General features: G+C 35.4%; 2 protein-coding genes across 4 annotated transcripts in view; one reads left to right on the top strand and one right to left on the bottom strand.

The window, feature by feature from the left end:
- Window positions 1–1856, bottom strand: part of LOC107691000 (trifunctional enzyme subunit alpha, mitochondrial-like) — a 13746-nt gene extending 11890 nt beyond the window's left edge. The window contains exon 1 of the mRNA XM_016489449.1: window positions 1757–1856. Within this exon, the coding sequence (XP_016344935.1) occupies window positions 1757–1817 (61 nt within the window). The 5' untranslated portion in view covers window positions 1818–1856. The remainder of the gene's footprint in view (window positions 1–1756) is intronic.
- A 189-nt stretch (window positions 1857–2045) lies between these two features.
- LOC107690999 (trifunctional enzyme subunit beta, mitochondrial-like) lies at window positions 2046–14747 on the top strand. Of its 3 annotated transcripts, none has more exons than XM_016489447.1 (17): window positions 2046–2146; window positions 3258–3334; window positions 3456–3497; window positions 3710–3800; window positions 4871–4930; window positions 5418–5462; window positions 5551–5650; window positions 6715–6802; window positions 7023–7210; window positions 8213–8393; window positions 9597–9718; window positions 9847–9926; window positions 10382–10429; window positions 11476–11563; window positions 11688–11762; window positions 13887–14051; window positions 14132–14747. In XM_016489447.1, the coding sequence occupies exons 2-17, from the start codon at window positions 3268–3270 to the stop codon at window positions 14165–14167; spliced, it is 1476 nt and encodes a 491-aa protein (XP_016344933.1). In that variant the 5' UTR covers window positions 2046–2146; window positions 3258–3267; the 3' UTR covers window positions 14168–14747. The 3 variants fall into 3 exon arrangements, with proteins under 3 accessions (XP_016344933.1, XP_016344932.1, XP_016344934.1); XM_016489446.1 differs by having other exon boundaries at window positions 3250–3334; XM_016489448.1 differs by lacking the exon at window positions 4871–4930 and having other exon boundaries at window positions 2047–2146; window positions 3250–3334.
- The last annotated feature ends 138 nt before the right edge of the window (window positions 14748–14885 follow it).

Genomic DNA, 14885 nt, shown 5'->3' with positions numbered 1-14885 from the left:
GCCGGCCAACGAGTTGGTGTTTTTTCAATGTATGCTTCAGACACGGGTCACGACGAGGCGTTCCCCATAGCGCCCCCTAGAGGACACAGTGTCTCGTTCCCTACTCAGGGAACCATGGTTACACAAGTAACCTGAGACGTTTTCAAGCCAAAGTCAATTAAAAGACCGCTTCTTAAACCAGAGAAGGTGAACATGTTGGTATTCTTGTGGGGGGATGCAAGCTGCAAGCACTGTCACCGGCAGCAAGTTTAGTTTTACTTTTCTTTTTGTTTTGTTTTCATTGCTTATCTTTGTTTTATTGTTGCTGTTCATTTTAATGAAAAATAATGAATCCATCTTTTTTTTTTGTCTTAAAAGGTGAAAGGTGTATAGATGTAAGCAAAACAGATAATTATATTTTATTGTAAAACCTGACAAGATCGTGAAATCGAAAGTGAAAGCATCCTAAGCCCGGCTTATAACACGGCAAAAGAGGAACTTTCGTTCACAAAAATTCAAATCACAAATAATACTACTGATGAAAAAGAACGGGTTGATTGTTAACTATTTTCGTTTCCATATAACTATAAACTACGATAAAAGTTCATCAGCATCCATTGATTAATAGCATGTTGTAGTGCAAAAAAAAAAAAAAAACGTGCTTGTGCAACCAACTGAGAAAGTTAATCGCAAAAGAGCGACCAGTGGGAAGAATGAGTCTGGTGCCCTGAACCCTGAATTGCCCCGCTAACCCCTGTCAATGATCTAGCACCCCCTCAGCACCTGCGTTCAAAATTCTCTGGCGCCGCCCCTGGTACATTGATGTATTTTTGAAAAGCAAAAATTAAGTTTATCCAACTCTAAACCCAGTCCCCAAGTAAATTAGGTTATTAAATAAAAAACTAGCAAAACGAGTTGCGCGGTGTCCCCACCACTGTTCAAAGCAAAGTTACGCCACTGTTTGGGCGGCGTTATGCAAATCTTCCCACATCGTGACGTAGACATGTGGGGGCGTGTTAGAACGAGCCGTTTTAGGTAGGCGTGGCTGACTCTTAACTTTTATAAAGAATATCTCTTTGGATTTGAGACTTTAGTCTTTGCAGCTTTACAGATCTTCTTTATGCACCAAGAGCTTGTAACACTCCAAAGAGAAAGGAAAACTTGAAATCGCATCATATGACCCCTTTAAGATTCATGGAATGATGCATAATATAATATAATAATGAACATAAAAATTAAATTCTAAAACCTTGGTAAATCGTGCTAAGTACCATAGTAACTTTTACTGTTGCTACACACTGATATTTCTATTTTTGTATCATGTTTTGACCCAGCAGACAAAGATCTGTGTATGGTTTACTATGCTATTGCTAACTTGACATTAAACTTAACTGTAAACAAAAACAAAAATAAAGCAAATAAGTAGAAATATCTTACACTGTATAAATGAAAAAAGTATCACTTTTTATGATTTTACAGTCACAGCAGCTGTAAAAACTGTAATATTTTGGATACTATAGTTGCCATTGGACCTGTATTACTAGTGATTTTATATTATTAATCATGTTTTATAACTAAACATGGTATACACCATTATGACTCACTGACCTGAACTGTCAAAACTAGGTGAAAGTTCATTCCTGCAGGTCACCTCATTCAACCTCTCCTAATCTCACTCAAAAGCGGATATATCCAAGTACAAGTACAATAATATATATATATATATATATATATATATGGACACCAAGTACATGAAGTTTATAAATACGTTTGTCACCTGTGATAGTTTTTAAAGCTGTGCAGCCGCTCCGCGTCAACAGCAATCTCGCGCTCGCCATCCTTCTCAAAATTTCACTGACAAGCGCGAGAGCCCGTGCAGCCACCATTAGGGCAGCCAACGTAGCGCCTTTTATAAAAAAAAATCTTCTTATCTCACTTAGTGTATATAATAAACTTGTATACTTATTCATGTATGTATGTGTATATATGTTAACACAAAGTCACTTTTTAATATATAAAGTAAGAATCCGCCGCGGGTTTCTTTTCGCTCAGGCAGTGATTCGGGTTGCCAGGGACGCGGGGTCCTGCGGATCGTGCACTGCTGTAGTCATTAGACAGACGCGAGACATCAAACATCGCACTCTCTCAACATTCACAGCAATAACAGGTAAAATGTGATTTATGCGCTTATATTATAACACACATTGTGTTTATGTGATGATTCTTGATGAATATCTTAAACAGTGTTTTTAGACATGCGGAAGAATGAATCCGTCTGCTCGTTCAAGTGTGTTAAAGTGTCGTTTTTATGTTTCATTACTGTGATTTTACTGCCGTGTGTGGTTATATCATGACCAGTGTTGTTTCATAATGATGTCAAGATTGTAAGTTGCTGTTTAAATGTTTAATGCCTTTGCATATTTGTCCTTGTCCTGTCTACTGACAGAAGTAGGTGAAGGGTCACACACACACACACACACACACACACCAGATCAGTGTCAGACATACCTATGTTACTGTATTATCATAACTATCACATACTCAATATATTAATGTCAAAAATGGACAACTTGAAGAGCATTTCAAAACTTTACCACCTATAAAATGTATTAATGTCATTCCATTGATGCAAAATATCAAAGCAAGTGTAATTATTTCAAAGTAACATAGGGGTTTAATGATACAACAGTAGATATAATTTAAAACATGAAGACAATCAGTGTTGCTTGACTGTTTGTTTGTGGTTAGTGCAGCATGTTGATTGTTAATTATGATGATATACACCTGTGCTTCCAATGCTAGGACACCTTCGTACATCCACTAAAAATCACCAAAACTGCTGATTCAGATATATTGGGATTTAAGTGTGAAGCTAGTGAAGAGAAAATATCCTGCAGCATTTGAGTGCATATCACATGTTTTGATATTTTGTTACTTAATGTTTAACACTTTTGAAGGCCACTCATGCACCCCAGATCAAATATAAATATATAAATCAAATATAAATATATTTTATTATACAACACTTACATCACTGTGTGATAACAGTACATTCAGTGGGACGATAAAACATTCCTTTGTTATGCTTAACTAATTTCTGCCAAGTTTTATTTTCGCTGATCTTTATATATCTTATGAATGGAAACTAAAACAATTATTCCTTTACTTTATTCCTTTGTATTGTCATCCAGATTATGAGTGCACCTGCTTTGTTAGACAGAGAAATGATTGATGGTTTTGAATAATAATCATTCATACTTTTGGTTCAAGTCTTCCAGATAATCAAAGATGGCATCTATGTTGTTGACGTCACTGAGGAGCAGCCCATTGACATCCGTGCAGGCTGCTCAGTTTGGTAAGACGTCCTGGGTCTCAGCAGAGCTAAAGAACACTTCACGTTATGCAGATTACGGAGCATTTAATGTCATTATCACTTATTAGAACGGTATTACTAACTGCATTCTCTTTCTGTTTAGCTGCTCGTTCTCTCAGCACATCTGTTTATCTGCAAGCTCAAGGTAATGTGTCCGGTGTAATGCATACCAGTAATCAGTCCAGTTATTACCCATTTTGCTATATTCTGCAAAGGTCCTCATACTAAATAAAATAAATAAATACATTCGATGTTGATTTGGAGTAAAAAAGGAAAATGCACATTCCATTTTCCCAATACAACTGTAAATAATGTTTGTTGATCTTGTCCTTTCTGTTGTGTTTTGTAATCACACAGCAAAGAGCAAGAAGACTCTGGCCAAATCAGGAGTGAAGAACGTCGTTCTGGTTGATGGCGTCCGAACACCTTTCCTCCTGTCTGGCACAACGTAAGTGAGAATGTGTTTGGGATTCAGATGAGCATGAAGTCAGAGAAGAAGTGGCCTGACAAGTGCTTATGTGAAATTCACATCAGACTTTGTGAATTGAAACAAAAGCAATTGTTTAAATAACACAATAGTTTGTAGGGCGCAGAAAGGAGATTAAAGGAATAGTTCACCCAAAAATGCAAATATGCTGAGAATTTACCCTCAGGCCATCCAAGATGTAGATGAGTTTGTTTCTTCATGGGGACAGATTTGGAGAAATGTAGCACTCTATCAGTTGCTCACCAATGGATCCTCTGCAGTGAATGGGTGCCGTCAGAATGAGAGTCCAAACAGCTGATAAAAACATCACAATAATCCACACCACTCCAGTCCATCAGTTAAATCTTGCAAAGTGAAAAGCTGAAAGATCAGCAGATCACCAGCTTCCAGCACCACGTCCATGATGGGCTGCCCAATCTCGTCCTGACTGAAATTAGCTTGAGGAGAAACACAACAGAGAGAGTGTTTACCCCCTTATAAAGATTGATTTCATTAATAATACCCTATAAATAATAAAACTTGCTTTGTGTGTAAAGTCTGTACTTACAACTAGACACTAGTGGCAACACTTCATCTTCAGATCTGAAGGACAACAGAGGTGCTACAAGTCAATACTGCATCTCTTCACTTGGTGCAAGTAAAGATTTTTTTTTATGTTTGTTTATGGACATGACAACTGAAGTTTAAAGGAATAGTTCACTCAGAAATTAAAATTTGCTGGAAATGTCCCTCACCCTCAGGCCATCCAAGATGTAGATGAGTTTGTTTCTTCATCAGATTTGGAGAAATTATCCATTGCTCACCGATGGATGCTCTGCAGTGAATGGGTGCCGTCAGAATGAGAGTCCAAACAGCTGATAAAAACATCACAATAATCCACACCACTCCAGTCCATCAGTTAAACCTTGCAAAGTGAAAAGCTGCATGTTTGGAAGAAACAAATCCATCAAGACATTTTTTTTAATTAACTTCAAATTGTTGCTTACGGCTAAAATACGAGTCCTCTTTCTATAATATTGCTTTTTTTTCAGTGAAAATTCATCTTATCTGAATCAGGAGAGAAGTATGCAGAGATCAAGCATCGTTTACAAGTAAAAACAGTCCAAACTAGTTGTAAACAAATATGTGGGTGAATTTTGATGTGACAACAGTGGATGGACTTTTTCACTGGAGGAAGCGTTATTATGGATTATGCTGATAGGCCTATTTGATATTTTAGCCAGAAGCGATGATTTGAAGTTAAAATGCCTTAATAATGGGTTTGTTTCTTATAAACGCACAGCTTTTCACTTCATAAAGACGTTAATGCATCACACCTGTTTGCTTCAGTTTTTTTTTACCTGTTAGTAAATGCCAAACAGCAAAACATTTAAGACAAAAGGAAATTTTCATATTTAAGGTTACAAAATCCCAAACTCTATGGCACGCATTACTCTGAAATGATTTACAAATGAAAGTTTTGAATTAATTGCAGATTTAGGACAAACTCTAACCAGAAAGTTTTAGGAATATAAATGCAGTGCTGCCTTGCGAAGAAATCTTTCTTTGTGTCTGTGCTCTCTCTATCTTTGTTATTAGATATGCTGATCTGATGCCCCACGATCTGGCCAGAGCTGCATTACAGTAAGTCACCACACAATCACATACACACATAAAGATTCACTCGTCACTGTAATGTTTAGGACTAACTGTCTGTCTGTGTTTTTATCAGAGGTCTGCTGAAGAGAACTGGTCTCCCTAAAGATGCTGTTGATTATATTGTGTATGGAACTGTTATTCAGGAAGTGAAGACCAGTAATGTGGCCAGAGAGGTCAGTCTGTCCTCTAGTCTGTGATGATTTCTAAAATAGAATTTGGATGTTGAAGCAATTTTTAGTTTGTGTGATCTGTGTATAATGATTGGCTGCAGCTGAGAAACATGCTGACCAATGAGAAGTCAGGCATCTGCATAGAGATTTCATCTGACCGCAAAGCATTACTGCAGTGACGGTGTTTGTTTGTAAATTAGGTACAGCAGAATTAATGTTGAATTAACCTTTTTCCACAGCTGTCTATCAGTTCAATTTAATGCAAGGGATTTTTTTCTTAATGTGTGGATGTTGTCAGCACATACTATGCATCGAAACAAGGCAGAGTCATTCACAGCATAAATTCAAAATGTAATTAAAAGTTTAAATATGTGAATATTTAAAAGGGACTTTACTGTTCCTGTGATTTTTGTCGTAATTATCTTTTTGTGGCCATGAAAATGATTTTGCATTGTACTGTACTTTATATATTCACATTGGTTCACATCAGACTTGACACTGAAACATTTAAATCATGCATTGAAATCAAACTATGAATCATGTGCATTATTTTATATGAGATAGATATCCATTTCTGTTTTTGTAAATATATTTTTTAATTTAGTTTTTCCTATGCAATTGTATATTTGTGAAAAAACATTTATAGTTTTTATAAATATTTTGAATTGGTTCTTATTTTTATATTTTGCAGTTTTCATTTTATTTTTATTTAAAATTTTGCATTTGAGTTTTTATCTTTTCTTCAAATATGTCTAGTTTTTATTAATTTTAATTTTACTTTTAGTTATGTTAGTACATAAAATTAGACGGAAAAAAAGAAATGATGCCTTAACTAACTAAAAAAAGATATGTTTTATATATTTTTTTCGTTTCAGTTAAGGTTTATTTTATTTAATGTAACTGAAGTGTTTTTTTTTTTGTTTTTTTCAGTTAACTATAATAACTCTGGTCCCATCATTAGTGAAAGGACCATTTCTTAGAAGCGTTGCATTTGCTACATGGTTTTTGATTATAAAATTATTTATGATGTTAATTTGGAAATAATAATTTTTTTATGTTTTTTGTAGGCAGCACTTGGTGCTGGATTCTCAGATAAGACTCCCGCTCACACTGTGACTATGGCATGTATTTCCTCCAATCAAGCAATGACCACAGGTACTGAACACACATTTTATGATGATGGCGGTTATTGAATACATCACATATATATATATATATATACATACATGCAAACAGCCTTCTGTACAGCTAATCACTTTCCCTTAGTGCACATTAACAGATTGTAATTGAATTATACTTGAACATTCTTCAGCAGAAGGCACTGAACAGAAGATAGTTAATGGACTGAACTATTGATTGTTAATTTGTTTTCTAGCTGTTGGTTTGATCGCTGCCGGTCAGTGTGATGCCGTTGTCGCCGGTGGGGTTGAGTTTATGTCCGATGTTCCCATTCGACACAGCCGCAAGATGAGGAAGACGATGCTGTCACTCAACAAGGCAAAGACCCTCGGGGCTCGGCTCTCTCTGCTGGGCTCCATCCGCCTCGCTCACCTTTCACCTGAGGTACTACATTACCCATAATACACCTCACTTATTGCCCCCAGCGCACCTCAGTTTGACTTTCTAGGTACATTGCCCAAATCACAGAAAACAATTAAATGTATGTAAAAGTGACATATTACTCCAAACGACATATTATTACGTCATATCTAGAAACGGAATATTTTAGAGACATTGAGAACACCCTAGTAACTGCTGAGGTATGCATTTTTAGCATTTGAGCAATTTAGCATTTTGTCATGCAAATTTTGCATTTCTAAATTGTAAAAAATAAAAAAATCTGTACACATTTATTAATAAATATTTGTTGAATAATAATAATAATAATATTACAGTCATTTTACATTATTTTTATATAATAATAATAATAATAATAATAAAATGTTTATTGTTGTTGTTCTCATTATTATATAAATGCCATTGTTATTATTTATTCTTTACACAGATAATTAGCAAAAATATCTGGAAAACACAGAAAACATCTATAACACCTAATACCTATAAAGACAACTATAAATTAACTAAACAAAAACACTTGCTAAAAATATTAATATATATAAACGCATTATATTATTATATCAATATCATTATTTTTATTTATTTTATTATATAAATATTATTGTTATTATTTACAAAGGTTATTAGCAAAATAGCTGGATATTATACAGAAAACAACTAGATTTTAAACCGCTATAAATAGCTATAAAGACAGCTATAAATTCAAAAACAATTTTGAGGGTAAAATTGACATTCAGTACATGGCACAACATCGCTGATTGTTTGTAATTCTCAACCCACACTTACTGATGCTGTCACAAGTCAATCACATGCCTGGTCAGACATTATAGCCAGAGCTATTTGTTTAATAAAATGTAATATATCACTTGAACACCTATATTTCAGTGTTTTAGTTTGTCTAACTACAGTCCATATGGTATTGTTGGTTCCCTTCTTTAAAAGCTCTTAAATGTCTCTCTGTGTGTGTGTGTGTGTGTGTGTGTTTAGCTGCCGGCTGTGGCCGAGTTCTCCACAGCCGAGACAATGGGACACTCCGCGGACCGTCTGGCGGCTGCATTCGGTGTGTCGCGTTTAGAGCAGGATGAATTTGCTCTGCGATCTCACAAGCTCGCAAAGAAAGCTCAAGACAGCGAGCTGCTCAGTGACGTCATCAGCTTTAAAGTGCCAGGTGAACAATTAACACAATCCCAGCAGCTCTTGCCACAGCATTTCAGCCTCTGCCAGAAAGAGGTTTGGACTTTTTCTCCTCGCAATTCTCAGAATTCTGTTTTTTTTTTTCCCTGCCACAGGATAAAAAAATCCAATTGTGTGTTCCCATCTTACAATTGGAACTTTTCATCTATTTTTTCATCAAGTTTATATCTCGCAATTCTGACTTTTCTGACTGAAAAAAGTCAGATTTGTGGGGAAAAGGCAGAATTCTAGAATATAAACTATATATATATATATAATTGCGATTTAGCATCTCACAATTACATTTTTGCTCGCAATTTTGAGCTTATAAGTTTATATTTTGAAATTGTGACCTTTTTTTCTCAGAATTGAGATTTTACATCTCACATTTCTGAGTTTATATCTATCAATTCTGACTTTTATGACTGAAAAAAGTCAGATTTGTGGGGAAAAGGCAGAATTCTAGAATATAAACTCAGAATTGGGACCTTTTTTCAGAATTCTGAGTTTATATATATATATAATTGCGACTTAGCATCTCACAATTACATTTTTGCTCGCAATTTTGAGCTTAAGTTTATATTTTGAAATTGTGACCTTTTTTTCTCAGAATTGAGATTTTACATCTCACATTTCTGAGTTTATATCTATCAATTCTGACTTTTATGACTGAAAAAATGGGCAGAATTTCCTTCTCACAATTTTGAGTTTACATTGCATAATTCTGTTTTTAATAAATAACATTTTTGAGTTCTCTTTTATCAGAATGGCAACTTTATATCTCACAATTCTAAGTTTAGGCCTATATCTCGCAATTCTGACTTTTCTGACTGAAAAACCGCATAATTGTGAGATATAAACTCAAAATTGCGAGGGGGGAAAAAGTCAGAATTGTGAGAAAGTCACAATTGCATTGTTAGTTTTTTTATCATCGTGGTGGAAACAATCTTCCATACTTTAGATTATTTTTATTAATTCAGCTTGCAGGCAAATTATGAAAGTGCAGTAAGTAAGTGATTTGAACAGAAATAAGACTTTTATTAACACTTCTGAGGGTGCTTTCACATCCAAGTCTGTATGAACCAAGCAACAATATTGCATGCAAATGTTACAAATGAGTAACAGTTTGATTTTTTTTTTTTTTTTAGCAATTCAGATTGTTGTTTAAACTTTAAATGTGGTGATGTGATTGTCACAGGGAGGGATATTGTGTCTAAAGATAACGGGATCCGTCCTGCCACCATGGAACAGATGGCCAAACTGAAACCCGCCTTCATCAAGCCTCACGGCACAGTGACAGCCGCAAACTCCTCCTTCCTGGTCAGTTTATTTGAGTTTCTGTCTTATTCAATTTGTTTTACCAGACTTTTAATTTAAGGAATATCTGTCAGATTTGTCATGAGCTTTGCTCTGTGTGTGTGTGTGTGTGTGTGTGTTTGTTCACTCAGACTGACGGAGCGTCTGCGGTTTTGATCATGTCAGAGGAGAAAGCTCTTGCTATGGGTTACAAGCCTAAAGCGTATCTCAGGTACAAAACAAAAATAATGCCTTACATTAAAAACTACCACCAGCAGCATCTCACTGACAACATCATCTGTGTTTTCCTAAACAATTTAGCTGATCTGTCAAAATTTACCCATGAAACAAGTGTATGTATAGAATTTAGGCTGCAAAAATGGCTCAGAAGTACTATCTGAAAACTAAAAACATCAGTGTTTACCACAAAACTGTTGCTGCACATTATATTGGTCAAGGATAAAGTATTTTCACATTTAAAAAAGATGCAATTTACATTTCAGTAAATGTAATTGTTTAATAAATTATAGTTAAGTCTTTCCATTTTCCAGTTAATCAAGCTTAGTTTGCTGAAGCTGTAGGTGTCGTGTAATAATCGGTGTTTATAGTGTCCCATTATCATTTCTACAGCACACAGCGGCTCATGCTGCTGATGTTGATATTATGTCTGTGTGTTTTTACCTTCAGAGATTTTGTGTACGTGTCTCAAGACCCAAAAGACCAGCTGCTTCTCGGGTGAGTTCCTGCCTCTTTTCTTCTCGTCTTTCTGTCTCAGGCATGTGAGGTTTTGTGCTGTGGGTTTTGTTATTGCTGTGGTTTGGTTGTGTTGTGGCGTGTGAGTTTGTGACTCATTCATATAGGCTGCAGAAAAATGAGACTCTGTGGTTTAGATTTTCTGTTCTCTTTTTATATGCCTCATCTTCTCTTCATGTATATCTCATATAAAAGATATACATTGTTCCCTAGTTGTCATTCTTAATCCAAAGAATTCAAAACAGGGGGTAAAGTTGAAAAAATTTTTTTGAAAGAAGCCTCTTATGCTCACCACGGCTGCATTAATTTAACCCAAAATACAATAAAACAGTAATATCGTGAAAAATGATTATGAAGTAAAATAGATGTTTTCTAATGTAATATACTGTATTTTAAAATGTAATTGATTCCTTTCAGCATCATTACTCCAGTCTTCAGTGTCACATGATCCTTCAGAAATCATTCTAATATGCTGATTTGCTGCTCGAGAAACATTTCTTGTTATTATCATCAATGTTAAAACAGATCATTTGTTTCAGGATTCTTTGATGAGTAGAAAGTTCACAAAACGGCATTTATTTGAAATAGAAATTTTAAATTTAAGCCCATCCTTGCTAAATAAAATATTAATTTCTTTCAAAAGACTTACTGACCCCAAACTATTGAATGGTAGTCATTTTTCGCATCAAGGTAAAATATTTTTTAAATAATTTTAAGGTAAACTGTTACATCTTAAAACAACTTTGCGTAATGCCATGCATATTATTTTAATTATTGTTGTTGAAATATGTTTTACTGTTCTGATTTTATGACTGATTATTATGGTGTCTAAAGGCAGAAACAAAACTATAATTATATTTGGTTGTCCAAATCGACTATCAGGCGAAATAATCTGTCATCAATATCTATCATTCAATATCTAATATTAAGTGAGATTTAAATGTGTAAACATGCATTTTCTCTTTCTTTCTCTCTCGCTCTATCTCTCTCATGACACACACTCATGTCTGGGTTGTTTTCTCTCTCAGGCCGACCTATGCCACTCCAAAGGTCCTGGAGAAGAGCGGTCTGACCTTGAATGACATCGATGTGTTTGAGTTCCATGAAGCTTTTGCTGTAAGCATCACCTTCCAGTTTTCCACTGATATGGCGTTAAAAATCCTATGCGGAACACTTACTACATTTAGTAGTGATTGTGTGTGCAAATACTTTACTTGTCTACCTATTTATTTTTTTACAGGGTCAGATCATGGCAAACCTGAAGGCAATGGAATCTGACTGGTTCGGCCAAACATATATGGGCAGAAAAACAAAGGTGGGTGTGAAATAGTGCTTAATGATCAACCCGAAGGTTGTGTGTTAAAAATTCAGGAGGGCTTGATTCATGAACTATCACCATATTGCCCTTGAGCAAAACACTAAACCTCAGGATACTCCAAGGGGATTTGAGCGGTAATAAATATACTAGATGTCCCACTGGGTAAGAAATCATCAACTAAACAAAGCATAATTACAAAAACTAGGTTTTAACGAAGAAAATATGAGTTGCATTTGTCATGCAAACTCGCCATTTCTAAAGCGTTGATTTATTGTTGCTAAAGGTGACTTGGAAAAAAAAAACACAGCCCTGTGTCATATTTTCTAAATGAAATAACTTTTTCTTACTAGTTTTGGGGATCTGATTCCAAAAATAGTGCCTGTTTTGCTCGAGCATGTCACAATTCCTCACAAAATGTGATGCATTTCGTAGCATTTTTGCTTCCAACAACCATTTGTAAGGAGAAGAAGTCTTGTATTATCCCTTGATCAGCAGAAAAACTACCACTAAGACATGATTGCTGTCTTCCTCTGAACCAGGTTACAACAATTTTTTTTAATTCTCAGCCCATTTTCAAGTTTATGAATGATTATGAAAACATAATTTTTCGCCTAATCCTGATATAATATGGCCAGTGACAGAAGAATATGCAAACATGACCCTGATGTTTTCTGCTACATCTGTGGGTGTTTTACTACATCCAAAAAGCAACAGAAAAGTACAGGTTTTGTGAAAAAGCTTATTTATTTATAACTTGTTTATGTAAGGTTATTTGACATTAAATTGAGTATTTGAACATATCTTTCTACGTCTATGCAGATTGTAAGTTAAATGATACATTTTGAATACTTTTAAATTGAAAAGTGTTCAATTGAATTTTAAATTTAATTTAAGAATTTTGAAAACTTGGCATTGCGTTAAAGCTGATACATACAGTAATTAGAAAAATCTTGTTTGAATAATTTGTGGGGGAAAAAACTATACATGATGGAAAGTATTTTTTTGGTATTTTTAAAATTAGGCAATTTTAAACCATTTTTTGAAAAGACCAGAGGCCTTATTTATCAATAGTGCGTAGAAAAGGTTCTATATTTTGTCCTTATATTTACACACATTCCTACCTATAAGTACAAGTTGGTAGATCCCACACTTTGCGTGAAACTGTTCTTACGCACACATCTGTGCGTACGCACTGTTGATAAATGAGGGCCTTGAATTTTTTTCAAGATGTAAGGCTGTGAAATAATTGGTTGGAAATCTTGTTTCTCTCTGTAGATGAGCCACAGTAATGATGATGATATTATTAAAGGTGACATATCATGAAAATCTGACTTTTCCAGTTTTAAGTGCTATAATCAGGTCCCCGGTGCATCTAACAACCAAGGAAACGTGAAAAAGATTAACCCAGTAACTTTGTTTTGGGAAGCCTTTTTCTGCAAGCGTCTGAGAAAACGAGCGCGTCAGATTTCGCTCCCTTGGTGACGTGGCAAAGGATCTCATTATAATATTACCGCCCCTTAATCAGTAAGTTTTCACCCACGGCGCCGTCATTTTGATTCCGTGTACTAGTTCTAATGCCATGGCGAAAGTTTGAGCAAAACATGCTAACTGTTCTGTCATTGGCTGCACAGACGAGCACAAAACACTGTTTAGAGTCCCAGCCTCAGAGGAGACAAGAGAGCAGAGGATTTATTGATTTATTTAATGTATATTGCTTCCACCACACAGATCTAAAATATACATGCGATTTTATTTTTGTTTACCTTCACAGACATAACCGACTGTTTTTGTAACTCGTGTGCTTTTAACATAACCTTGTGTGTGAATGAGAACTTAGTTTAGTACTCACATGCTGTGACAGCCGCTTTCTGTCCGTGTGCTTCAGATGTGTGCTCTCAGAAAACCGTATATCAGGCCTGAAAAACAGCATGTTTCTGCTTCCACTCAAAATAGGCATTTTCAAAATCATATAATAAATGATCTGTGGAGTATTTTGAGCTGAAACTTCACAGACACATTCTGGGGACACCAGAGACTTATATTACATATTGTAAAAAGGGGCATAATATGTCTCCTTTAATAATGAAAGTTCATTGCACATTGTTTCTCTTTTTTTCTCAGGTTGGTGCCCCTCCGATGGAGAAGTTTAACACATGGGGAGGTTCTCTGTCTCTTGGACATCCGTTTGCGGCCACTGGCTGTAGACTGGTGACCACCGTCGCCCACAGACTGCAGAAGGAGGGTGGTCAGTATGGCCTGGTGGCAGCGTGTGCCGCTGGAGGACAGGTGTGTGACACTACAGAACCAACAAAACATATGCTCACGTGGAAATATTCTTATAATGCTCTCTTGTATGTGTGTTGCAGGGTCATGCTATGGTGATCGAAGCTTATCCTCAGTAACCTTCATACTTCCACAGACTGTAACACATTGCACACGCACACAAATAGATTCTGTAAATACTAACGTGCCGTAATGCCTTGAAATGTCATTATCTATTCATTATCTGGAGGTTCTTGATTTGAAATGATGCCTGAGATGTGGATGTAAGTTAAAAATATGGTATTTTTCCATGCTAAGTATAGCACTTAAAACAGGTCAGTTAGATTCTGATTTTACAGTAGGTTAAAATTCACATTTGATTTTGAAAACTATTATTCTAGAATTTTTTGTCCTAATTCTAAGCATTCTAATCTCCAGATAATGCTTTATTTTATCTATGAAGTTAAGCAACTGGGATCTCTTCTCGCTGGTATCGTTTGTTTCATATGGCAACATTAGCTGATCCATTGACAGTTTACGCCGGTAGCTCTTAAGGATTGTATTGTAAGAAGGACTGATTCTGTATTAACCATAAAGACAAAGGTTACGCACTTAAACACATGTGCCTCAGATTCAAGCAGGTGAACCTCTGGAGAACTCTGTGATCGCTCTCTCCGTTTTCTAGCAGTTTGTACAAATAAATATTATTTGAAATGGTCATAAGTTGTGTGAAATGCCTTGTCATACATTTGTTTTTTCTTAGTTTCTTGGTAAAAATGAATGGTATAATTCCACAAAATGGGAACTTTTTACATTTTGATAAAGTGATTTCAGTTTAAAAATGGTAAACTTTCAATC

This window comes from Sinocyclocheilus anshuiensis, unplaced genomic scaffold (assembly GCF_001515605.1).
Source record: "Sinocyclocheilus anshuiensis isolate Anshui unplaced genomic scaffold, SAMN03320099.WGS_v1.1 scaffold2275, whole genome shotgun sequence".
Taxonomy (NCBI): domain Eukaryota; kingdom Metazoa; phylum Chordata; class Actinopteri; order Cypriniformes; family Cyprinidae; genus Sinocyclocheilus; species Sinocyclocheilus anshuiensis.
The sequence above is the reverse complement of the archived record's forward strand: the minus strand, read 5'-3'. Positions and strand labels throughout refer to the sequence as shown.

Excerpts from the sequence above, each read along its gene's own strand:
- LOC107690999 (XM_016489447.1), top strand. The coding sequence starts at position 3,268 with ATGGCATCTATGTTGTTGACGTCACTGAGGAGCAGCCCATTGACATCC. Across the intron at positions 3,801-4,870 it reads TTCCTCCTGTCTGGCACAAC|TGAAAATTCATCTTATCTGA; the intron begins GTAAGTGAGAAT and ends CTTTTTTTTCAG. Across the intron at positions 11,763-13,886 it reads ATATGGGCAGAAAAACAAAG|GTTGGTGCCCCTCCGATGGA; the intron begins GTGGGTGTGAAA and ends TTTTTTTCTCAG.